This window comes from Martes martes (assembly GCF_963455335.1).
Source record: "Martes martes genome assembly, chromosome: 4".
Taxonomy (NCBI): domain Eukaryota; kingdom Metazoa; phylum Chordata; class Mammalia; order Carnivora; family Mustelidae; genus Martes; species Martes martes.
Genome location: NC_137891.1, coordinates 171,505,556 through 171,531,706, shown reverse-complemented (window position 1 = coordinate 171,531,706; position 26,151 = coordinate 171,505,556). Strand labels below are relative to the sequence as shown.

The following is a 26,151-nucleotide window of genomic DNA, read 5'->3' as shown; positions in this document are numbered from 1 at the left end:
CTATTATTAAATGGTATATATGAGATCGGGTCTGAGCAAGCCCAGAAGGCACAGGGAAATTGCACGAGCAGGTGGTTCAAATTCCCATGGTACCTTCTCTCTTACTGCTTCACTGCTTTTCCCTCAAGTTGGGAAGCTGCTATGAGCAGTTAGCATGGGGGAGAAAACACAGACATGACTTCCAAGTGAGTCTGCACGGTAGGGAAGCACCAGCCACAAACGAACAAGCGCTGCCTTAAAGTCACACTGGGGGTGTCTCTAAAAGCGATGAAGGCGTGACCTCTCAGACCATCAGAGTAGATCTTCTGGTTATGTCGGCTGTCCGTTCTGCACGGAAGGAGAGAGGTACAGATCGACACTGATACACAAGCAGCGGCAAACAAGCTCGCTGGCTGGTCAGAAACCCGAAAATGACAAGATTGGGAGACTGGCGGTGGGGTCTAGGGCGGAAATATATGGAAGAACTTCTCGAAATGGGCACAGGTGGTGAAGCTATTTCTGACCCACACAAATGCCCCTAGAGAGCATCCGTTATGAAGAAGGCTGTCAGTAAGCAGGTGGATGAGGCCCATTCTGTGGATGTGAGCTTCTATTCCCCGCTACCTCCCCAGCTACCTTGGTTTTTGCTCAACGGGCCCACATATGAAGCAGCCATGGTGCCAGGGATGGGGGCTGTTCATAGTAAGGGAAGCAGAATAATGATGTCCCAGAGATGTTCCAATTCTATGGATCTGTGAATACATTTCATATGGCAAAGGTGAATTAAGGTAGCAGGTTGAAATAAGGTTCTAAACAGCGGACTGTAAAACTTGGCAGAGTCTCCTGCATTATCTGGATGGGCCCAATGTGATCACAAGGGTCTTTAAATGTGGAAGCAGGAGGTAGTCCGTGTCAGAGCGGTGTGATGTGGGAGGGGATTGGCCATACCAGTCCTGAGGATGGAAGGAGGGCACATGCTAAGGAATGCAGATAGCCTCTAGAAGCAAGAAAAACAGATTCTCCTCTAGAGACTTAGGAAGGGGTGTAGCCTTGCTGACACCTTAGTTTCAGCCCAGTAAGGCTTATGTCAAGCTTCTGACCTCCAGAACTGCAAGGTAATAAATTTGTATTGTTTGAAGCCACTAAATGTGTGGGAAGTTATTACAGCAGCCATAGAAAACTAATACATATAGGCTCCACATATTTCCCTCACCGATTCTGATGGGCAACGGGCCCTGCTGAGTGACCCGATTGCCAGCAGCAAAGACCAAGGTGAACTTCCTACGTGGCACCAGTCCCTGGCGCAATGGTTCTCAAAGTGTGAATGAGGAACCCCCTGGGGGCTCCCCAAGATTCTTTCAGGAGTGCTGTGAGGTCACATCTACTTTCATATTCATACTAAGGCCTTCTTTGCCTATTCCATTGTCATTCTTTCGTGAGTGTATAGTGGAATTTTTCAGAGAGCTGACATATGTACAACAGACTAAATGCTGAAGCAGATCTGAGAATCTAGCTGTCTCACATTAAGCCAAATCTCTTTCGAGATTTGGAAAATGTTGAGTAATGCCGCTGTCCTTACAGTTTTTGTTTTGAAACTGGTTTTTCATTCAAAGCTTTGTATTTGTATTAACATATAATAGATTTATTCATTTTAAATAACTATTTTAGGGGCACCTGGGTGGCTCAGTCGTTAAGCCTCTGCCTTCGGCTCAGGTCATGATCCCAGGGTCCTGGGTTTGAGCCCCAAGTCGGGCTCCCTGCTCAGCGGGAAGCCTGCTTCTCCCTCTCCCTGTCCCCCTGCTTGTGTTCCCTCTCTCGCTGTCTCTGTCAAATAAATAAATAAAATCTTTAAAATAAATAAATAAATAACTATTTTCAAGCTTAATTTCTTGAGGACACCTGGGTGGCTCAGTCAGTTAAACATCTGCCTTCGGCTCAGGTCATGATGCCAGGGTCCTGGGACCAACTCCTGCATCAGGCTCCTCGCTCAGCGGGGAACCTGCTTCTCCCTCTGCCTGCTGCTCCCTCAGCTTGCACTCTCTCTCTGACAAATAAATAAAATCTTTAAAGCTTAACTCCTTCAGTAAAATAAATGTAGCCCCTACAAAAGCCCTTTATAATTTTTAAGAGTATACTATTTCAATAATTTTTAAGAATGTAAAGTATTTCTGAGACCAAAACCTTGAGAACCGCTGTTCTAGGGGGACCATCCAGCTAACCCATTGGCACTAACCCCTTCTTTTTTTTTTTTTTAAGATTTTATTTATTTATTTCACAGACAGAGATCACAAGTAGGCAGAGAGGCAGGCAGAGAGAGAGGAGGAAGCAGGCTCCCCGCTGAGCAGAGAGCCCGATGTGGGGCTCGATCCCAGGACGCTGAGACCATGACCTGAGCCAAAGGCAGAGGCTCAATCCACTGAGCCACCCAGGAGCCCCTGCACTAACCCCTTCTTTTACAGAGGGAACAGTTACTTATCAGCTCATGGCAGTAAATATGTATTTCTGATATGAACTTCCCTTCCCTGCCTGCAAGACTTCAGCTAGCACGGTCATCTCTGGACTTTCCAGAACAACAACTTATTCATTGCTATGCTATCCCACACATTGCCCAGCTTCATTCTGTGGTGAGGGGCATACAGCAATGGTCTTAATGCATCAGACTTACAATGTGGCCTGACACTCAGAAGCTGGCGAATGAATAGAACAGCGTTACAGCCCGAGCTGGGAGATACCACTGTGCAAGGTCAGGTGGGCGGGCAGTAGGCCGTCCATGCTTTCAATCAGTGCCCAATATCTGGCCCCAGCTCTCGTAGCCAGAACGCAGAGGCCCAGGGACCAAGTGGCTCTTCTCAATATTATTCCAAATAAACTCCTGGGGGAGTTTTTGCTTTCTATCCCCTCAACTTTGTGCTCAGTGGGCCTGGAGTCCTTAGTGCCCGAAGGAGGAATGCTTCCTCCAGGGAACACATATGTCCTTCCTTTAAACTGAAAGTAGAGTCTTCCCTTGGGTCATTTTGAGCTCTGTATGTTACTTTACCTAAAGGCACGGGGGTCAACTGTACCAGATAGTGTGATTAATCTAGATTACCGAAAGGAAAGTGGGGGATGGGCGGGAAGGCTACATCTGGAATCCAGAGGATCTGCTGGGTCCCTCTTGGATCTCCCATGTCCGATAACGGCTGTCAACGGGAAACTTGGCAACCCAACAAACCTAAGGCCAAGGAGAACCTGAGCTGCATAGGAATAAAGGCTTATTTAGTCCACCCCACCAGGTAAAGAGCCCAAGAGGCCAGAGAGCTGGCAGCTGGTAAAAGGGGCATAGAAGGGAGTAGGCAGATGCCATCGAGAGCTAAACTAAGCCTTGGGAGCAGCTGCAGAACGGGGTGCCATGGTGGGTTTCTGTTGTTTTCTGCACCCCCACCCCCATCTTACTGAAAGAGCCCGGTGATGACTAACATTTTAAGTTAAAGAGTATGACTGAAGGAGGACAAGAATATGGTGTCTGACAGGGAGGTCGGGGCTGATGAGACTGGTTTTCCTGTTGGGGATGATGAGCTTTCCTTCCATTTTCACAAAAATGGAGCTGAAATGCACATAACTTCAAATGAGCCATTTTAAAGTGAACGATCCTGGGCATTTCATACCTTCACAATGCTGTGCAGCCATCGCCACAAGCTACTTCCCAAACTTTTCATCACCCCAAACAGAGTAATCACTAAGCAACAGGGACATGAGTTTTTCGTCTGAAGGGTGGGTGGGTGGTGGAGGAGCAAAGGGAACGGCTCTGTTCAGATATCCTGTCCCCCAAGCCCACTCTCCCCTGGCTCCATTTACGGCAAGGCTGACTTCTGTGGGCCGAACCCAGTGAAGTCACTCGGGGGCCTTCCCTTCTGGCTTTCAGATGGGCAGGGCAGCCCCCTCCCACAGTGACAGCTATGTTACTCCCTCCTCTCGCTCTTCGGGTCAAGGGGTTATAACAGCTTCGCTGTAGTGTGAGCCCCCTGGGCCCCATGCCTGCGAGGTGCCCTTCACCCTACCCACACCTCTTCAAGAATCTTTTAGTTGAAGGCTCTTTGCTACCGCTTGGAATGTACCATCTGTTTTTCTTTTCCGGGCAGCGGCGGACACAGGAATGGGTGCTATGGTCCTTCCCTACAGTCCTTTTGGCACTGACCACTCCAGACTCCCGGTCTGAGCAAATGAGCCGCTTTCCCTGGGCAGCCCAACTGCCAGGGGTGCCGGGGGTGTGTGCCAAGGCCCCACTGCCCTCTGGCGGTCAGCACCTGGAAATGCACCTCAGGGATCCAACCTCCACTGAACTGAGCCCACCGGACCCCGCACTGTGCTGACCCTTACCCACCAGAGCACTTTCACCCACGCATATTGTCCCCACTTCACATGTGACAGAACCTTCCCGATGCCCTTCGTATAAACCAAAATCTAACGGAGGACCACTGGGTCCTATCTTTGCCTCCCTTCCTGTCACCCTCTGACTCAGCCACACCGGCCTTTTCTCAGATCCTAGGTCTTTGTGCAGCTCCCAATTAGAATAATATTCAGGAACTCTCTGAATTCTTCACCTGATTAACCTCAGCTCATTTTCTAGTCCTTCCCTAAGTTGACTCAGGACAGCCCTCCTTGCCCCCACCCTCCCCCATTCACTGTCATTCACAAACACATTAGGTTTTCCAGGCTGCAGAGGCTAAAGGTGCCTGAGGGCAGGGAGCGCCCTGCTGTGCTCTATTCATATTTTTTCTCTCTCTCTGGGCACACAGTAATAACCACGCCACCAGCTGCCATGCCAGACACTGAGCTAAGACCTTCAGGCCCCCAGGAGCTAAGTCCTTAAAACCCCCAGGCCACCCTCCTTCCCGATGTCCTGGTCCCTAGGAAGCAGCCCTCAACTCTGTAAAAAACTCACACCGATTTATTAGAATATGAAAAAGATCCGGTTTCTTCCCTACGGGAGGCAGAGCAGCAGCAGCTGTGGTGGCTTGGAACACGGTTGTCAACGTCACCCTTGCATGGTGACTCCTGCCCCAAACAGCACTTGCATGGAGAGAAGGAGGGAGGGAGGGACAGAGGAGCACCCACTGCCCAGTCAGGGAGAGGGACGCTCTGACTATTGCACAATCCTGGGGAAGGACAGACACCATCAGGCCCAGGCCTGGCAATGGTGGCTGTGGGGGTGGGAGTGTGTGCCTGTGAGCAAGGGCCTCTGGGGGCCCAGGACTCTGCCCACCCACCAGTCCTGGTGGGATGGGAGAGGCTTGGGGAGGCCTTCTCCCCTAAGGACTGGGCTCCACAGCAGGCTGGGTGCGGTGCACAGAAGAGGTCCGGGGGCCCAGGGTGTGGAGAGGGATGAGAGAAAGAACAGGCCAGCAGGAACGGAGGGTCAGGCCCAAGAGCACAGAAGGTGCCAGAAGGCCCAGCATCGGTGAGTTAGAGAGAATCGGGAACTGGAGTGGAGGAGGTCACTTCTAAAATCATAGCCTTGGGGCCACAGTTAAGAGCCCAGGAGGCAGAGGACCGACTTGGGGGAGTGTTGGGCAGGATAGGCACAGACGAGGAGGGGTAATTCTCTGGAGTAGGAGGGCTAGAGCTCTGGTAAGCCAGGGGTTTTCAAAATGTTTTAAAAACAGGAATGCCCTCTGTGCAAATTGAATCATACATGGAGTGTGAACAAACAAAACAGATAAAAAGGCAGCACTTTCTGGAGCCAACAGTCCTTCTCCTGACAGTCGCCCCTGGAGGGTCCGGTGGTCTCCACTGGGGCGGTCCAGACTGTCCAAAGCGCCCCAGCTCTAGTCAGAGAATCTCAGAGATGCCGTTAGCCTGCAGCTCTGAGTAGGACAGGTCAGGGGGCTGGCCAGGGTGACAGAGCTGGCAGGAGGAGGGCAGGCCTGCCGGGTGTCACTCACCCCTACGCCAGTCGGATTCCTGGTCCCCCAGTCTTTCCACTGTTAATGCAGGGCCTGGCCTAGGCCAGGAGAGGTCTTGGCTCCTTCCCTTTCCAGGTGGGACCAAGGCTGAGCCAGAGGCTCTTTGGTTAGGAACTAAGATTGGTCTGAATGAGGCGGTGGATGGAGTGGGCGGCAGGCCTCCGAGGGTTGGGACTCTCGAGGCCCTAGGCCAGGTCTGGGAGAGAGCCTGAATCGGGAAGGGGCAGGATCTGCCTCACAACCCGACAGTTCTGCCAAATGGATTGGGAAGGCAGTTCTGGTGGGAGGGAGGGCGCTTCCCAGGAGGCAGGGGGAAGCCGTGCTGCGGTGGGGGCTGTGGGCCCAGCTGCCATGCGGTTGGGGGAGGGGCAGGGCCAATCCAGGTCAGGAAGAATGAAGGGAGCCCCCAGCTCCCCCAGCAGCCCCTGCTCTGGTGGGAGAGTCTGTGTTGGGATGGGCACTGCCCACGGACCCCAGCGCTACTGCCCCTTGGGGATGAAAGGCTCTCCCTCCCCAGGCTCAGGGTGGGGACCTGGGTCACTGAGGCAGCGCTGTATCCTCTGGGAGCTGGGGCTGTCACTTGGCGCAGGGGTGAAGACATCATCCGTGCCAGGGGAAGAGGGCTCCTTGGTCCGCATCACAATGCCCCCATCGTCATCCTCATCCTCCTCCGCCACCCTGGCTGGGTCCCGGTTCAGCCCCAAGACCTTGCCCTTCAGCTCCTCATTCACCAGGTCCACAGACTCAGGCGACTGCGGGGAGGCTGGGTCGATGGTGATAACTGGCAAGTCGGCCTTCGGCTCGTAAGCCAGTGGATCTGGGGACCAAGAGCAAGACCCAAGCTGGCTTCTGCCCCAAGCCCTGCCCAGCATGTGCCCCCTCCTTGGCATGTGCCAGCAACACCCACAGAACCTTCCCGTGAGGGCGGCCATGCTGCCATGTTTCGGGATCACTCCACCTAGGCCTGGATGAGGCCTGATGAGCAGTTTCTCTTCCCTTCACATTAGGCCCTGAAGGTAGGGCTGTGTCCCTCTCCGCACACGAGGGGCTCCCTAGACGATCCCGCCCAGACCATTAGAGCCCTCTCCTGAGTCACCATGTACCCCCAGGGCCCAGGCCTAGAAGAAGGCCTGTCGCTGTCTTGCCCAAGTGCTGAACATCCCAGTGGTGCAAACTTCCTGCCTCCTTGCCAGGTATCAAACCCCTTCACAGTTCTCCCTGTAAGCCCCACATGGAGCACCTCTGTCCCTGGGGAGGACAGCTGGGGGAACCCCCAGCCCCACCTGATGTAAGAGGAGCTCATGGCGTGGGAGGAGGTCAGAGGGAGAAGCCTGTCCTCCCCAGTGGCTCTCTGAGGCCCATTCCTGCTGGAGTTTCACCCTCAGGGGATAATGGCACTGAGTGTACGCCCTCCAGACCCCTCTCCAGGCTCCGTGTGTCCCGGCTCACCTGAGCCAATGCGGGCCCTCGACATGGTGGGGGAGTCCAGCTTGTGGGCCGGCACCGTCAGGTAGTTGTTGATCTGACAGAGAAAGGGCAGACAGGGGTGAGCACAGGCAGCCCCTCGGGATGGCGCCCGAGGCTGATGGCCACCCCCTCCTTTGGCATGTTCGGGGCCCCGAGCCCTCTCTGGCGGTTCCTCATCAGGCTCGTCGTCTGTCTCCGCCAGCACTGAAGCCATGCCGGCCCTTCGGGGGTTCCTGAAGGCTTGGCCCAGCCTCTGTCAAGCTGTATGATCCCTGGAGCAGCCTTAAGCAGCCCTGCCTCTCCCACAGCACCCCTGCCTGTCTCTATTCCTGTCCACACTCGCCCCAGAGGTCCAGACCGGTAAAGTCAGCTCAGGAGTGGGCACCTGGACCCCAAGTGGCCGCCAGGTATCTCAGTGCAATAGTCTGAAACTGAACTCAGATTCTTCTCTTCCCTCAAGACCTTGTTGATGCCAGTCTCGGCACCCCCTACTGAAACCACCGCTCCCAATACCCCAGACCAGAAGGCTGGAGAGGACTCCTCTTTCCTCTTCCCGCAGCCCACCTCAAACGGGTGACCAAGTGTTGCTGGTCCCACCTTCTCAACGTCCCTTGGGTGTACCCACTCCTTTCCATCCCCATTCCCCGCCACCTCACTAATCCAGGCCACGCCCCACCCCTTCCCAAGTCAGCCCCTTGCTCAGACCCCTTCATGGCTCTCCATGCCCTTGGCATAAAGCCCAAAGCCTGACACCGTTAACAAGCTTTCTAGAAAGCTGAACCCTCTCAGCTGCTACAGCGGGCCATGTTCTGTGACTGGGAACCGAGGCACACAGCCTGGGCCTTCCTCTGCCCATACTGCCTTCCTCTTGGCCCTGTTCCCGAGCTTCCCCTGCCTCCCCCCCTGCTCGGAGTGCTCACGGCCCCTTGCACCTCCTGTCCTGCCTGGGCCACTGCATGAGAAGCTCGGCAAGGCATGGACTGGGCTGATGCACCGCTGGGCCCACAGAGGCCACTCTGCTGCACAGCACTTGGGAACCACTCAAAAACTGTTCCTGAGCAAACGATCAAGCGCACGTATGATCTTTCCTCAGGCCTTAGGTTTTGTTTTTTTTTTGCCAAGAAATGCGTGGTTCGAGCACATGGATAGACTCAGAGGCCCGCGGGTGCAGTGAGTAGGTCTCTTTGCTGCCCTAAGTGAGGAGGTAGAGGAGGAGGCAGCTTTCTGGAACCTGTCCTGGGACTCCGTCTTCCAGACAAGTGAAGGAGGCCAAAAATCACGGCAGTGGCTCTCTCTTCAAAGGGGCTTGGGGGCAGGGATGCGGGAGGAAGAACCCAGACTCCCCGTGCATGAAAGGCGGGAGCCGGCTCCAGGCCCTGACCCACCTTCTGCTCTAGCTGCCGGGCCTTCTGTCTGCGGAGCAGCATCTGGTTCCAGGCCTCCTCGTAGGGATCTGCCACCAATGTGTGTCTGTTGTAGGACCGCAGCTGTGGGGGGAACAGCTTTTAGGCCCCAGAAGCCGGGCCCGGTGGGGGCCAGGGCTGGAGCAGAGGGCCTCCCCTGCTGTAGGGGCGCCGGGCAGGGAGCAGCCCCTCACCCGCTGCCTGGTCTTCTGCAAGTTGTTCCTCAGGATTTTGCGGATCTCTTCCTCCTTGTCCTTGGACAGTGCCGGCAGGATGCGCTCGGCAGGCAGGGACTTGGGGTGGATGTTCCTGGATGACAAGGCACAGGTTAGGTCCCCAAGAAACTCCTGTGACCCTGGAGCCTGCTGGGCTGGGCCAGGAAGTCAGGCTGGCCTGGGTGGGGGCGGGGGAGGTGTCCTCTGTGACCCTGTGGCTCTCTCACCCACCCTGCCTGGACAACACCTGGCCTGCCACCACCCCTCCCAGCACCCCCTCCCCTGGTGGGTCGCCTGCCAGGCTTCCGGGCAGGGGTTGGTGTGTGGGTGCAAAAGCTGCCAGCGTCGTCATTGGCACTCACTGCATGGAGACAGTGGAGACAGCAGAAGGGATCTTGCCCATGCCACCGCTCTCCACCAGCTCGATGGCCTGCTTCATCTCCATCTTGTGGTAGAAAGCAATGAGCTGTGGCTCCTTGGAGCGCTCCCCAGCTATCAGACACTTCTTCACGTACTTCTTGTTAAACCGGTTGAGCCTGGTTGGGGGAGGGAGGAGAGGTGTGGAGCCAGCTCCTCCGGATGGGGAGACACCCAGGCCCGGGGAGACCCTCCCCTGCCCCTCCCCACCCACCTGCCCACCAGGCCTGCCACCTACTTGTCCTTCCAGTGGTGGTGGCCGTAATGGCCACAGATGTCCTCGATGCCTGTCAGAAGGTGGTCCAGGAACTGAAACGGGCCCAGGGCCAGGTCAAGCCTCACTACTGGGCTCCTTCCCTACCAAGACTTCTGAATGGGCCCCAACTTTCCACCCTAGTGCAGCGCTGCTCAGCCCAGCCTTGCAGTTCCAGAAGCAGCCAGGAGGTGGCACCAACATCTCATTCATCCTGAACTCGCAGCACCTCAAACCCCTCCCTGCCATGGCCGGGCTGAGCCCCCTTCCCTGAATCCACATGAGCCAAATGCTTGGGATAGGTTCCTACTGGAGGTAGAGATGGCATAACACCCCCTTCTAGGGCTCCTGGTTGCCACACCACATCTGCCTATGGCACGATCTGGCGACCTCAAGCGGCTAAAGGACCACCCGGCACTGGGATGAGGGAGAAGGGAGCCAAGTGAGGAAACGGACGAGAGTCCTAGCTGCCCCCCAGCTCTCTGAGCCTCCTACAACCAAGGGCCAAGGCCCAGTTTCCAGTACCTGTGTGTGGATCTCCTCGTTGATAGAGCGCTTTGTCTCTTGCTTTTTCTTCACAGCCAAGAGGTCTACCAGGGGCCGAATGGTCATGCCCTGGGGGGCAGGTGGGCGTCAGGCACTCCTGATCTGCTACCCTGGCAGGGAGACCACGGGGCATCCCCCCTCCCTCACCCCCAGAGCCCCTGAAGCCGGGATGCCCTCTGCTCTGAGGTCCCCACTTTCCCAACCTGCATGTCAGCCCTGGCACAAAGGCAGGTCCTTAAGATCTGCTTCCTCCCGAGGACACAGCCCCTTCCAGCTGAATGACTCACACACCGGTCATCTAGCCCAGGTGAGGGGTCAGAGGGCCTGGGTTCAAATGTGGGCTCCACCACAAACGTGCTTTGCAACCCCAGAGAAGTCAGGCCTGGCTGATAGGGAAAACCACTTCACAGGACTGTAGCCACCCAGCCCAGAACAGCAGTGGGAGCAGCTAATCTCATCGTGTGCGTGCCCTCTGCCAGAGCCAGGGGTGACTTACTAAGTATTAGCTCCTGCACGCCCACACGGACCCTGAGAGGTAGGGGCTTCCACTGTCTCTATCTTACAGGTGAGAAATTAAGTAACTTTCTCAGAGCTTACAGAACTAGTAGTAAAGCTGGATTCAAACCCAGGCAGGGAGGCCCCTCTCTCAATGCAGACTTCATTGAAAGTGGACTTGGTAAGCCATCAACATATACAACTGCCAAGTCAAGGTGATAAAATATTTTTGACAATGGAAACAGGGCAAGAGGGCAAAAGAGGCAGTCCCCTATCCTTAGAAGGCACAGAAGGGGAGTCTGGCCCAGGAGGATGCCTGGGCAATGCTGTTTCCCATCTAAAGCTTTGCCAAGGGGTGCCTGGGTGGCTCAGCGGGTTAAGCCTCTGCCTTCGGCTAAGGTCTTGGTCTCGGGGTCCTGGGATCGAGTCCCGCATCAGGCTCTCTGCTCAGCAGAAAGCCTACTTCCCCCCTCATCTCTCTCTGCCTGCCTCTCTGCCTACTCGTGATCTCTCTCTGTCAAATAAATAAAATCTTTAAAAAAAAAAAAAAAAAAAAAGCTTTGCCAAGATTTGCGTCTAGGAAAGACAGAAGGGATAGAGAAATGGAGGCCCGGACAGACTGTTTCACACTTGCCCAATCACAGGTCAGGTAAAACGGAGCACTGACGCCATCCAGGCTGGGTTTCCTTGGGGATTCTAAAGGGGGTTAGGGGACTCTCCACTAAGCCAGGGTCATTTAAATGCATGGAGATCACTGGCCAGTGGCTGGAAAGACTCCAGGATCATCTAGGCCAACCCTCTCACTTTGCAGGTGGGGAACCGAGACCCAGAAATGGGAGGAAGGTCTTTCCCAGCAGAACCCGGGCTGACGCTGACTCCAGACCTACTGCCCAGCTCGGCAACCTATCTCGCTCCACCCCCACATTTTGTGCTATTATTTCCATTTTACAGGCACAGAAACTGAGATCCTAAAACAGTAAATCACTTCCCTAAAGCCCTGTACCGGGCACCATGGGCCTGCTGACTCTGCCTACTTCTCTCAGCACTGCCTGGATTTCTAAGTTAGACAGTGTTCTGACTGGTCGCTCATTATCCCAACTCCCCCTTCACAATTAAGGAAAGTGAGGACCTGAAGGGGGAGCGCCTTGCCCAAGGCCGCATAGCAAGTTTTCGGCAGACTAGAACCCATGGCCCCCTGTCAGGTTGGGCGCCTCTTCCTTCCACTGGCAGAGTCAGGGTCCCCAGGCAGGGCTGCTCTGCCCTGTCCAGCACCTGCACAAAGACGGTGAAGAAGATGACCGTGATGATGGCAGTGAGGAACAGGTCACACATGGGGAAGTGCTTCTTGTCCAGGAGGTAGCCCAGGGAGAAGGCGATGGCCCCGCGCAGGCCCCCGTACGCGATGATGAACTGGTCCTTGGGGGTCAACTTCACGATTCGGAACTTGTTGATGAACCAGGTCAGGCCCAGCACCCCTGGCAAGAAGGGCAAGGAGAGCATCAGCCTGTCCCCAGCTCCTCCTGGCTGCTGCACCCACAGCTGCTCTGCCTGGAGGCAGCTCCCTCGAGCACGCCCACCCAGTGCACTCCCTTCCTGGGTCCCTCAGCCAAGAGCTGGATTCTCAAGGGGCTCTCCCAACCTGGGTGCGCTCTAGAGAGCATCACAGCCGCCTCCAGAGGCTGGAAGTCAGCGGGGGGCTGGGAGAAGAGCTGAAACAAGACTGGCCACAAGTTGGTATCCAGTCATTTTGATGGGTTCATGGGATCTACTTTCCCACAGGCTTCAAATTTTCCATAATAGAAAGCTTTTTTTTTAAATGCAGAGATCTTGGGGTGCCTGGGTGGCTCAGTGGGTTAAAGCCTCTGCCTTCAGCTCAGGTCACGATCCCAAGTCCTGGGATTGAGCCCCGCATCGGGCTCTCTGCTCAGCAGGGAGCCTGCTTCCCTTCCTCTCTCTCTGCCTGCCTCTCTGCCTACTTGTGATCTCTGTCTGTCAAATAAATTAAAAAATCTTTAAAAATAAATAAATAAATAAATAAATAAATGCAGAGATCTGGATTCAACCTCAACCCACGGAGCCAGAATCTCTGGAGGATGAGGCCCAGGACTGAATGGGTTTTCAGTCTACCAAGCAGATGCAGTAGCCAGTCAGGGTCAGGGACTGAGAGAAGAGAGTGAGATCTGGAAGGGAAAGTGACACAGTCCCTGAGGTGAGGTGTGTCTGGAAAGCACAAGCAGAACCCAAGGACCAGAGGCCTGGTCCCTGTATGTGGCCGGGGGCCGGCAGCATAGACGGGTCTGCAAGCGCTCAACTCACCTGCGCCCCGAGACAACGCAGAGAAAATTCACAGACCCGGGGGCCCTGAGGCCCCTCCGTTCTCACACACCACAACTGTCTTCCCAGAGATCACAGACTCCCTGTGAGCCATCACGAGGCCCACCAAAGCCTCAGCATGGCAGAGAGGGGCAGGGAAGCCCCAGCTGCGCAGCTGTGAGGGGAGCCGCTAGCAGCTGACCTGGCTGGGCCCTTCATATGAGGTCCCCCGCCCCAGCCCAGTTCCTGCCTCCACGGCACACGCACACAGGCACACGCATGCGCACACAGACGCGCACGCACGCACGCACACACCTCTCCCCTGCTCCAGCCCGGGACCTCACCCAGCACTCGGGCGATGAGGCAGAAGAGCAGGGTGCTGATGACAAAGGTCCAGTTCCAGTGGTGGGACCCGGCCACGGTGGAGACGCCAAGGAAGATGAAAATGAGGGTCTCACTGACGCTGCTCCACATCTTCAGGAAATATTTGATGGTCGTGTGGGACTTGTGGGAGATGTTGGCCTCCACGTAGGGGCGCATCACCACTCCCGAGGCGATGAGCCTGGGGTCAGGGAAGAGCAGAGTTTGGGGCTCAGTGGGTCTGCACTTTCCCAGAGCCCCTCCACGGCTGGGGAGGCAGACAGGTGCCCCTGACAGGTCAGAACCCGCTGCGGGCTTTACATAACTTGTTTATCTCCATCCTCTCACTCAACCCTCCAGACGTGGGCAGATGAAGGATCTGGGAGGCAGAGAGATCGTTGCCTGTCCACTGTCACCCTGCCAGTGAGCTAAGATGCAAACTAAGGTCTGCCCAACTCTAAAGCCTGTGCTTCCCCCCCTGCGGCCCTGCCCTGGCCATGTTGCCATCTCACAGGAGTCAGTTACACATGTCCATGGCCTTGCTTTATTCCCCCTGAGCACGGTGTCTCTCCCGCATGGAGGTCCCCCTAGGGAACTCTGTCCCAGGCACTTGCCCCAGCCCTCCCTGCCTGGCGTCCATACCTGGCTCTGCTCCTGCTGGCCCAGCCTCCTCAAGGTTACCCCGAATCCGATGGGATCGGGAGGGAGACAGACCATAAGAAACTCTTAATCTCATGAAACAAACTGAGGGTTGCTAAGGGGTGGGGGAGTAGGGATAGGGTGGCTGGGTGACGGACACTGGGGAAGGTATGTGCTATGGTGAGTGCTGTGAAATGTGTAAATAAGTTTGATGGTTTACAGACCTGTACCCCTGGGGCAATAATACACTACATGTTAATAAAAAAAGTAAATAAAAAGTTGGAATGAAGAAAAACTTATTTAAAAAAAATAAAAAAAGGGGCGCCTGGGTGGTTCAGTGGGTTAAAGCCTCTGCTTTCGGCTCAGGTCATGGTCCCAGGGTCCTGGGATCGAGCTCCGCATCGGGCTCTCTGCTCAACAGGGAGCCTGCTTCCCTCTCTCTCTCTGCCTGCCTCTCTGCCTGCTTGTGATCACTGTCTGTCAAATAAATAAAATATTAAAATAAAATAAAATAAAATAAAATAAAATAATAAAAAAAATAAAAAATAATTTTTAAAGGTTACCCCATATCCCCCAATCTGGCCTGCCCTTTGTATTTCCAATGTGTTCCCCTACTGGGCAAACCTTTGCATCTCACTGCCTCTCCACAGTCCCTAGACTTCAAGACATGGCTGAGGCCCCAGGACCTTCAGGAATCCTCATGGCAATGGAGGTCCCAGGCCTCCTTGCTGGGGCTGCGGAAGGGCACAGTGAATGTGAGAGCCTGTGTCTAGCTACAACCAAGGAACTCCCTTCGAGGCAAAAAGTAGCAGCACTGAAGCTTTCCAGAACTTTAAACTCAGTGGTTCCAGGGGCAGTTGCAGGATCTGGAGCCTGGTGCGTGAGTCTCATCCAGGGCTGGAGGCTGAGCCAGGGGAACTCCCTTGTGACCCCCGAAAGCCCGGGGAATCCAGGTTGGCACCCCTCCCCCCAGGCTACACCCAGACTCACGCCATGATGCCCGACAGGTGGAAGAGCTCAGCTGACAGGTAGGCCATGTAGCTGTAGAGGAAGACGAACAGCGGCTCGATGACGCGGATGTGGGCCGTGAATCGGGAGGTGAAGGCTGCGATGACCCCGTAGACCACGCCCACAAACACCCCGCCCAGGGACACCACGAAGAAACTCAGGAAGCCGAGAACGATGTCCACAATGCCCACTCGATCATAGTTGGCAAATTCCTCAAAGAGGTGATACAAGACCTGGGGAGGGGGCGCAGGCTGGTCGGCAGGAGGGCAGGGCCCTGGCTCCGCCCCCTCCCACCCCCAGCTCCCTGGGGTCCGCTAGGGCTATCGCATGCCCTCCACTGAACCACGGCCACAGGAGGAGGCCACATGATAGGAGAGAACCGCAGTGCCAAGGAGGTGGTCAAAACCAGTGGTCAAGGGCCTGGAGGGCCTTGTGTCAGGGCTGCAGCGCGCCGTGCTGGGTAAGAGCATGTACTCTTGAAGCCAAACGAGCTGGGCCGGAACTGTGGCTCTGCTGCTCCCGGCCGTCTACGCGGGACAAATTACTCGGTCTCCCTGCGCTTCACTTCCTTGCCATAAAATGGGATAACGGTACCAACCTTACAGGGCCGCTGTGAGGATGAAACTAGTTCATCAAGGCCAAGTGCTCAGAACCAGGCCCATCACGGTGTCAGCTACCACTGGCGCTACCCAGTGGCCCCTCTCACCGTTGGACTTGGGCACATCGTGTCCCTATCTGGATTTCAGTCTCTCCTTCAGCACAAAGCAGAGAAAGTTCAGATAACGAACCAGAACAGGACTTCTTAGCTTCTGGAAATTTCTGAAAATACACACAGCCAGGCCATACCCCCCACTTGGGTTCTCCGGAGGTGGGGCCCAGAAATCTCTGATGAACAAGCTCTCCAGGTGGTTACCACCAGCAGCCAAGTTCAGAGGCAGTGGAACCAGAGGCATTGAGGCTTCCCCACCTCCTGGGCTGGGCACCGTCAGCGTAGCGCTGTCACCAGATGGTCAGATGTTTCAGTGGCACGTCACACACGATAAAGCCCGCGGACAGCGGCTGTCCTGCTCGGCACACATCACGTGTGTCGCTTCATGAGGTAGGCAGGGAGCCAAAGATGCCTGTTTCTTTCCCAAACAGAAGCTCAGGGTGGTAGAGCGACTTGACAAAGGGTCCCAGGCCCCTCACAGGAGTGCCAGGCCCAGAACTTGCTCCCTGGAGCAGTGGGTGGGCCCTCCTGGATGGGGGCAGCTTCGGTGTCAGCTCCCTGGCTACTGGGCCTACTCCCACACAGCTTGCCAGGAAGCCAGCTGAGGGCTTTCCAGGCCAGGGTGCTGAGAGAGAGGGAAGAGGACCTGAGAACTGCTGAGAAGGAACTCTCCGAAGCCCCAGGACCTAGAGTGAGGGAGCGTGGGTAAGAAGAGGGGATCTGAGACCAGGCGGCTCAGGGGCTGCCTTCAGCTTTAATGTCGGGAAACAGGGTACTCGCCTTCATGCCCAGAGCTCTAGAAAGGGCATGATGTGGGCCAAGCAAGAAGGGGAGATGCCAAGCACTGGCCTGTCCCTGGTGCTGCCTGGGTCATAGCTGTCTGGCAGACGGGGCAGGGCTCCAGCGGCGGGTAACAGGTGCGTTCTCAGCTCTGGGCTACCTAAACTCACTCCTGGCCTGGGGAGATTCATGGGTCCCCAGGGTCTACCAGGTGGACCAGTGGGGCAGGTGGACGGGACAAGGTCCTCCTTTCCCACCTGGGTGTACTGTCAATGGGACCAGGGAGGCAGCTCGGCAGAGTGGTAAGTGTGCGGGTTGTGGACTCCCACTGTGTAGGTCACTTGCAATCACTTACCAGCTAATGTGACCCTGGACGAGTTCCCTAACCTAGACCAGTAGCTTAGTTTCCTCGCTTGGAAAAACGGGATAATCACAGTGCCAACCTCGTGGAGTTTCTCGGTGGATTAGATGAGGCAATACGTGCTCATAGACAGGAAGTGCTCAGACAGGAAGTGAGCAAGAGCGAGGACTACCAGCACGGCCGCCACCTGGGGAGGCGTGGCCATAGGCCTAAGTTGGCCAAGACTGCGATACCCCCTTGACATAACCACATCCCACTGCTCCCCAGGAGTGCCAACCTGAACTCCAACACCCAGACCCAACTGGGGAGGGCTTTGTCTGTGGTACCCACTGGTGTGACTCCGGTAGGAACCCCGGGAGGATGTCGGGCTGGGTACTGCAATCCTTGTTACAGATGGAGAAACTGAGGCAAGAACTGGTGCCAGAAGAACCAGCACTGGGGCCTGCTTGCTTAGATCAGGCTGCTGCTCTCTCAGCCCCATAAGGACCCAAGGAAGGCAGCAGGGGAGGAAGAAGAAGAGGAGAGGAGAGGAAGCTGAGGCTGCCTGAGGCAAGCCAACCACCACCATGTCTCTTGGACGTGCGGCTTCCTGAGGGACTGGGTGTGGGTGAAGAGGGAGTGTGTGTGTGAGCGTGCCCTGGCATGCACACGTGTCCTTGTGTTTCCCTACGTGAACAGCTGCTCTCTGAGGGGTCCAACTAGGAGCATGGGGGCATTTTCACAACACGAAGTGAGTGTGCACATACACGTACGCATTTCCTGAGGAAACCAGCCGGGAGGAAGGGCTTGTGTTAACACATACGGCGTGGCCGTGTGCGGACTGAGCTGGGGGCATCTGTCCTTCCTAGCCCCTGAGAGGAAAGCATGGCCCACTCGGCCACTTTGCAGCTAGCAAAGCTGAGGCCCAGAGCGGTATAGTCACTTGCCTAAGACCACATAATAACAACAACAATAACAAATATATTAATATTAATTAACATATTAATATAATAATAATAGTGGCTAACCTCAGGCCAATCCATTTTATTAACCACTTTCTGGAGGGTTTTGTTTGTTTTTTGTTTTTACAATAAATTTTATTTTTATTTTTCTTTAAGTAGGCTCCATGCTGAACATGGGGCTGGAACTCGTTATTCGTGAGGTCAAGAGTCACATGCTCTACTGACTGAGCCAGCCAGGCACCTTTCCTAGAGGTTTGGAGGGCAGGATCCTTTCCACCATGGCTGCCCCTGAACTCTACACAAACTGAACTATAACTCAGGACTCAGCCAACAGGACGGCTGTACCGGCCCTCCGAGACTCAACGGCCTATGAAGGGTAAACTGAAGTCTAAAGGTGATACAGAATTTCACCAAGTTCACATCACAGTCCGAGTCAGGGACAGAGAGGGTCTGGCCTGTAAAGGCCAGGAGCTCAGGCCCTGACATCCGACAGACCTGGCTTCTAACCTTGGTCCTACCACATATGAGCAAGTCGTCTGACTTCGGGGGCCCTGCTGCCTCCTCTGTAGAGCGAGAGTGGGAAACACCTCCCAAGGGCACCCCGGGGACTGAAAGAGGTAGTGCACGCCTTGTGCTGAGCACGATGCCTGGCACACAGCCACGGGAAGGGAGATTTGCGGTTTCGCTAGTGCAATGAGTGGGTGGAGGTGGGATCCAGTCTGGACCTGGATCGGGTCTGGGCCCCTCACCACAGTGACGGCGTCGTTGAGCAGGGACTCCCCGAAGACAAGGATGTGCAGCAGCTCATTGATGTGGATCTCCTCGAAGACGGCCAGCACAGCCACGGGGTCCACAGCGGAGATGATGCTGCCGAAGAGCAGGTTGTCCAGGAGCCCGATGTTGTTGATCTGCTCGCCACCCACCAGGCACACGGCGTACATGAGGCCGCCCAGGAAGAAGGCGTTCCACAGCGTGCCCACCACGGCGAAGATCAGAATGGTGCCCAGGTTCTCCGTGAACTGCCGCAGTGGCAGGAAGTAGCCGGCGTCCAGGATGATGGGTGGCAGCAGGAAGAGGAAGAAGACGTCGGACTGCAGGAAGGGGGGCGTCTCGCCCACGCCCTTGATCAGGCCCCCCACCAGCAGCCCCACTACGATCAGCAGGCAGCTCTCTGGGACGATGCTCGAGATAGTGGGGATCACGTGGAAACCTGCGGAGGGCGAGAGAACGGGAGGCCGTGGGCTTGCGGCGAGCCAGGGCGCGAGGCTGGAGACGGGGCTGGAGAGAAGAGCAGCTGGTGACAGGGGCTCGGCCTCAGAGGGCCGCTCTGGTAGCTTTCTGAGCCTCGGCTTCCTTGCCCGTGACACGCAAATGGTAATACCAGCTTCCCAGGGTTTGCTGTATACACGAAGTGACAATGTTTTTGAAGGGTTTTTTCAAAGGCTGTAGAGATTATCTCTGCCTCTGTCATAGAGCGGTAGAAAGCAGCAGCTCTCTATGCCTCCAGAACGCAGAGAGGAGCCACTGATTACCAAGGCTCCAGGTGTCCAAAGGCATCACCTACACCTCCACTCAGACTCGTGCACTCTCCTGCCAAGCCCATAGAGCTGTTCCAGAAGCCAAACAACGAGCAATCAGTTTTGCATGTGAGACAAAACCTAGCTGCCATCTGTTTCTAGCTTAACTCCTGCCTCCACTTTAAAGATGGAGAAACTAAGGCTCAGAAAGGGGAAAGGACTTGCCCAAAGACACAGAGCAAACTGGTAGCAGAACCGGGACAGGATACAGGTCTGACCCCCCCAGCTCCCATCAAACCGAAGTTCTTTAAGTCGACCCCTGCTCTCCCTCCTCATCAAGGCATGAATGTGCCCTGCCCCAGCCTGAGACATGCCAACCCCCTCCCCAAGCCAGCAGTACTGGCCCACCCTGGGGCCCCCAAATCCAGAGCTAGGAAGTAGCAAAAACTCCCTTCTGGGAGGTATTCTCTCAATGCCAGGTTTGGCCCCAAGTTCCCTAATGGGTTTTGGTTTTGTTTGGGGTAGGAAGACCCCAGCACCTATCTGCATTTGGGCACGAAAAACCCCAGGGTCAGCTTGGTTAAGAAAGTATGATACTTGGGTGCCTGGGTGGCTCAGCTGGTGAAGCAAATGCTTTCAGCTCAGGTCATGATCCTGGAGTCCCCGGATTGAGTCCCGCTTGGGCTCCCAGCTCCACGGGGAGTCTGCTTCTCCTTCTGACCTCCTCCCCTCTCATGCTTTCTCTCACTCTCTCTCTCCCTCAAATAAATAAATAAAATATTTAAAAAAAAAGGTATGATACTTTACTCAAGTGAAAAAGCTCTTGCTTTCTTCCTCCCCTCCCTAACCCATACGCTCTGTGTAGGCAGATTCCCTGTTTATAATCAGATGCCCAGGGCTAGGGACATAGTTGGTACTCAGTAAGTATCTACTGATTTGGAAATGCACAGGGCTAGGCCATTACTCACATAATTCCTGATAACCCATCTGGCCAGGCTTTGGTTCTCATTACCCCTGAGATCCTTGGGAAGGAGAAGAAACTTCGTTCCCCATGCCCAAAGCCCCTCCCACTCTCGAGTACTGATCTGGGTAGTGCCAGCAGAGCTACAAGTCAAGACTCACACTCGAAACACTAGCTAGGCCCAGAACACTGGCACAGTGCCAGGCTCCCAGGAGACACTCAAAACATGGTGGAAAAAAACACATCTCCATCCCAGGCCAGGAGAGAACCCCAGAGCCACCACATGCATTCTCCTGACTTCAAAATGGCCCTAACCAACCTCAACTCTTGCTGAAAATTTCTCAGTCTTTGTAGTGTCTACAAGTAAGCCCTAGTGTTCAACAGGCTGGTGCACTGGAAGGGGCATTTTCCCCCAAATGAGCCACATCCTCTTCTGCCTGCAGATATCTGCCTGCTCTAGAACACTATTCCTGCTCTCTCCAGAACACTATTCCTGTACCTCTATCCCTACGTGTGTGGCTAATGTCACATGCTTCTACCTGCCTCCTGTTTCAGGAAGCATTCCTTGACAACCTCTGTCTGCTCATGGTAGGGCAGGACTCCTCTGGTGCCTCTCCTTCTCGAACCTTCAATCCACAGTCACTGCCCCAATTCCTCTCTCTCCCTGGCACCCAGTGAGGTCAGACAACCCAGGCAGGAGCAGGGGAGACAGGACAATGGTAGCACACCCAGAGACCTGCACTGTCCTGGAGGGAAGATAGGATGGCAAAGGGGTTGAGGGGAGCAGAGCTCCTGCAGCCATCAGGAACTAGCTTCTCGAGGCCAGAAGTCCAGCTCCAGGCCCAGCCAGCTGACCTCGACACCCTCCCCTGGAATTGAGCACTAAGAGGAGAAGGCACAGGCTGAAGAAACAGCCCAGGGCAAGCAGATGACAGCCCCCACCTCCACCAGCCCGCTAAACTTTACAAATGCCTCCCCACCCCACCCAATCCACAAAGCTTGCCTGGCCCCTGGAAGTGCCACACTGTGTGCTGCAGACCAGAGTCATGGACCACATGGAGGGATGGGGTAAGGGGACAAGTGACGCAAGCCAAGAGTGGTAACATGAAGAACGCTCATTATTCCTGAAGGTGCACGCAAGCCAGGCACTGTGCTGGGAGCCTAACACATAGCATCTCTTTGGCCCTCGCAATTGCCCTGTGGGGTTCGTAGTGTCCCCACTTTGCAGCAGAGAAAGCTGCGGCTTGGCAAGATTCAGTGGCTTCCCCAGAGTCTAAGGGAGGCATTCTACCCTAGCTTAGCGTATCTGCAGCAGAGGGAGCGACTCAATCCTACACTCCAACATGGACATTTTCTCTGAGCCGGGCTGTGCTGTGCACTGGGGACGCGGAGGTGACGCGGAATCAGAACATCCATGACGAACTCACAGGAATGACTTTTCCCAGTCTCAGGACCTTCGGGCCATCAGGCCTCCCTCACTAGGTTAAGAGACAGCTGGCATTCCTGTGTGACAGAGGAAAACCTAGAGCTCAGAGGAGGCAGGACAGGCCTAGGCCACCCAGGATGGCAAGGTCCCGGCCCTCCTGACCTGGGTGCAGAGCACCTCCTTCCACAGAAGCTGCCTCCCACAGAACCTGGGGCTGGAGCCATGTTCCCAGAGCTGGTTCCCCAGGGTCTTCCTGTGTTGGCCCTGCCTCTTGGTGGGCAGGCCCTGACGGGTAAGGGCAAGGAAGGGAGGGGCCCAGGCTGAAGAGGAAGGTCTGGGATCCACTCTTGGCTCCTTACCTCGGGTTGGTGGCCCATTACTGAAAAGCAAGCTTCCAGGGGGGAGGGCGCAGTGGTGTAGGGAAGGTGGGAGGGCGCAGCGGTGTAGGGAAGGGGGGGCCCCGTGGGCCTATTCTGGCTTGTCCCTCTTCTAAGGCCCTGACTCCACCAGCTGTTCCCACCCCCCAGCCCTGAAGAGTCTCCTTAAAATCCAGGAAGGTTGCTGACACCAGCTGTGGTGAAAGGGGCCCGGTTGGGGTCCCGAGTCCCCTGACAAAAGCCCAGCCTTAAGGCGAGATCCCAAGATGCCAAGAACTAAGGCAAAACTTCCAAGGTCCAAGCTTTGTGGCCACAGTGATGTCACCAGGATGGAATCTGGGGTGAGGCAGAGGCAGTGAGAGTCAAAGCCAGAGCTGGAACACAGCCTGGAGATCACCCAAGCCCTCTGCTCCTCGGACAGGGAAACTGAGACTCAAAGACAACCAGTGACCTGCCAGTGTCACTTGACCCTTCGGCCGTGAGAAGGCAGGAAGCCCAAGGCTCGGCCATCTCTCAAACCACATGGCCTCCTGGGAGGGCGTCCAGTCCTCCCGGCGCAGGGACGCGAGAAGGTGTGGAATTCCTCATCTCGGGGCCACCCGGTGACCCACCCCCCACAGTCCCCACCACCACAAGGCAGAGGCAGCTCTGCATGTCCAGGATGGGGACTGGTAGGCAACTGCAGGGATGGAGGGACACGCATGCTCACCCACAGTCTCGCTGTCTTACACGCTCACCAACTCCCTCTTACACACTTACCACACACATTCTCTCCCACACACCACTCTCATGTGTGCTCCCACTTACACACTCCCTTGTACACATACTCACCCTCATTATCTCTTACACACACTCCACACACTTACACGCACACTCCCTTTTACACTCATCCACACTCTAGCTTATAACACTCTTACACACACTCATTCTCACCCTTTCTTACACATATACTCTCTCTCTCACACACACACACACACAGGCACACTGAACAGGCTCTTGAGCAAACGTCAAACTGGCGAGGGGCTCCCAGCGCCTCTGGAGCTTCTCTGCGCTCCACCATGAGAATGTTTTACTTCCGTCTCCTGGGATGGTCCCCATCTGCTGAGGCTCAGCCAGCGGAGTGGCAGACAAAGGTTTTCCATCCCAGGTTGCCGGGGTGACCGAACACCCCTGATCCCACTTCCCGCTGTCTCTCCCCTGGCCTGGGCAGTCAGAGGGGAGTGCCAGGAAGAGGGGGCCTCCTTGGCCCACCCGTGCCGGTCACCAGAGACCCCGGGGTGTGTGAGGGGCTCTGCCGCCCTAGTTCCAGGCCTGAGGACTACTCTGGGGCTGCAACTCGGCCGGGTCCCAAGGGATTCCTGGTTGCACACGATTCCATTTCTCTAACTCCCTCTTCAACTGCCCCAGCAACCAGTCTCAACTACAGGCCTGAAAGGTAATACCTCACAACGAGAACCTGGCACTCACAGTTCACAGCAGCATGCTCAGACGCTTTTTATCTCATATGCACCTCACCACACCGTGGGGAGGTCATGATGGCCGTCCCCTCATTTCACAGATGAGGAAACTGAGGGACAGAAAGGTTAAGCAACTTGCTCAAAGTCAGGTAGCTGGTATCTGCCTCAAACCCAGGCAGTCTGACTCCAGAGTTTGTGTTCTTAGCCACTCATCGCATCATCTCTTGCTTTTAATCTTGCTTCTGTGGGAAGCGTCAGTGCTCAGGCCCAAAGAGGCTCTGAGAGGGCATTCTTTTTCTTTTTTCTAAAGATTTTTATTTATTTATTTGACAGAGATCACAAGTAGGTAGAGAGGCAGGCAGAGAGAGAGAAGGAAGCAGGCTCCCCGCTGAGCAGAGAGCCCAATTCAGGATTCAATCTCAGGACCCCGAGATCATGAACTGAGCCGAAGGCAGAGGCTTAACCCACTGAGGCACCCAGGTGCCCCTTTTCCATGAACTTTCCTCCAGGGAAGTCTCACCACTGTTCCCCTTCCAGTCTAGTGGCTAGTAAAAACCTTGGGAAATCTTTCCTATCTTTCAGGTCTGCCCCCTCCAGGAAGCCCTCCCAAGACAACTCAGCCAGAAGTACTCAGTCTTATTGGCTAGATTTCTAAGGCAGCAGGTGGGAACAATCAGACTGCTCAGCCCCTATCCGCTGGATCTATATTCAGCTCTGGTCTCCGCTGGGGCTGGAGGCTCCTCTGGGGTAGGAGGAGCTCTGATTCTTCTTTAGCCTGAGTCTTTCTACCATCAACATGAGCTACAAGAACCAAGGATAAAGGACACACTCAGAACACACTTAGCTAGCATCCCAGCAGGTTGACGAACAGACCAGCAGAGACAAAGACAAGAGAGCCAGGCCTCCCAGGGTTCCAATCAGGGTTCTGAGCTGGGCAGCCTAGGGCATTTAAGTTTTTTCTTCTACTCTCAGTTTCCCCATCTGTGTAGAAGCCCATTTCAGAGGGTGTCTGGAGCACGAGAGGAGGTAATCAGGGCAAAGCATGCCAAACAACGCTGGTGCTCAATGTCACCAAAAAGTGGTGACCACTAGTAGTATAATTTTCTCCAAAACTGAAGTATAACATGAATCACTCTACATTATGAAGACCTGTTGGTGTAAATTTGTCCATCACTGGGCATTAAGCTCCCTAAGGGTGGAAATTTTCCAGTTTTCTGGGTCTCCAGCTTCCAGCACAGAGTAGGCATTATTAACTCTCTGTGAACTGAGATAAAGCTGCCTTTTAGATGTCAACTGTAGGAAAGAGGAAGGAGGCGGGGATGGCTAAATTTCAAGAGCAGGTGATGCTCCCAGGGCCAGGACCATTTGGACTGGGCTTTGAGGGATCAGTAGAAGTTTGCCAGAGAGAGAGAGAGAAAGTGAGAAGCAGAAGGAGAGCCATTCTGGGGTCTGTATCCTCTGAACCACCCAGGACAAGAATCCTGCACACAGAGAAAGATGTTAAGGGTAATGAATAAGTGAAAAACAAGGAAAAAGAAAGAGAAAGAGGAAGGGAGGCTGCCTTCACCAATCCTTTGCCAATATCCAAATACGAGTGCTGTTGTGAAGAGCATGGGAGATGTCACATGACACATGTCGCATGTGTCTTTGAATCTTGGTCCTTACTCTGTACCTGGGGTGACGCCACCACCCCCAGGGAAACTGTGTAAATGTCATGGAGATAACTTAGAGCTCCTGGCCTCTGGGAGTCACCCAGTGAATGACAATTTTTAAACATGTAAACTGATAGTGGCCACTCAGCGATACTGTATTTGATCATGACGCACTTGAACATACACTATCCAGCACGGAGAGGAAAGCACATACTAGACACTCCCGAGGGTCTGATACAAGGTCCTGCGCTGGGTGTCTATGGGGCTCCTCTCATTTCCTCTCTTGTATCCAGACCCTCATTTGATAGATGAAGGGACTGAGGCACAGAGAGGTGAAGTGACTTGCCCAAGGCTACCTAGCCGGCAAGTGGCAGAGGCAAAATTAGAACCCAGGTCTCCGGATTGCCGGCCTTTTGCGCCATGCTGTGTCGATGGAAGTGAAGCCTGTCGGGATCAAGGGGGAGAGCATTCCAGTTTGCAATATGCTTCCACTGTGGATGCAGCCATAAATAAGTCTGTTTCAAGTACCTGGGCGGGACTCGTCCCCCGGGCCGGGGGAGTCGGGCTCTCTGTGCCTCCCCCTCTTGCCTTTCACACGGCACCTCTATTTCTTGCTTGTTTCGCTCCATATCACAGGGAGACAGGGCTCCACCCCCCGGGGAACATCAAGTGTGGGTAGAAAATGAGCTAAAAAAGCTCTCTGAGAACACAAACAGCATGTATTAGGCTGCCTGAGGCGTGGAGAAAAGAAGACGGGGCCAGGAGGCCGACACCTGGATTCGAGGCCCAGCTCTGCCCTCTAGTAACCACCATGCTCTGGGCAATTCATCACCCCACAGACCAGCCTCGGATGCCTCGTGCGCAGACAAGTGAGAATCAAGGGGTTGGACACAGAAGCAACACGTACTTTGTGAAGCAACAGCCTAACATCAG

General features: G+C 55.0%; 1 protein-coding gene across 1 annotated transcript in view; it reads right to left on the bottom strand.

The window, feature by feature from the left end:
- Positions 1-4,885: 4,885 nt before the first annotated feature.
- Positions 4,886-26,151, bottom strand: part of SLC9A1 (solute carrier family 9 member A1) — a 48,693-nt gene continuing 27,427 nt past the window's right edge. The window contains exons 2-12 of the mRNA XM_080801298.1: positions 18,578-19,038; positions 15,020-15,270; positions 13,375-13,592; positions 11,990-12,192; positions 10,202-10,291; positions 9,662-9,732; positions 9,369-9,542; positions 8,986-9,100; positions 8,774-8,875; positions 7,371-7,443; positions 4,886-6,738 (exon numbers count right to left, since the gene is read on the bottom strand). Of these exons, the coding sequence (XP_080657424.1) occupies positions 6,401-6,738; positions 7,371-7,443; positions 8,774-8,875; positions 8,986-9,100; positions 9,369-9,542; positions 9,662-9,732; positions 10,202-10,291; positions 11,990-12,192; positions 13,375-13,592; positions 15,020-15,270; positions 18,578-19,038 (2,096 nt within the window). The 3' untranslated portion in view covers positions 4,886-6,400. The remainder of the gene's footprint in view (positions 6,739-7,370; positions 7,444-8,773; positions 8,876-8,985; positions 9,101-9,368; positions 9,543-9,661; positions 9,733-10,201; positions 10,292-11,989; positions 12,193-13,374; positions 13,593-15,019; positions 15,271-18,577; positions 19,039-26,151) is intronic.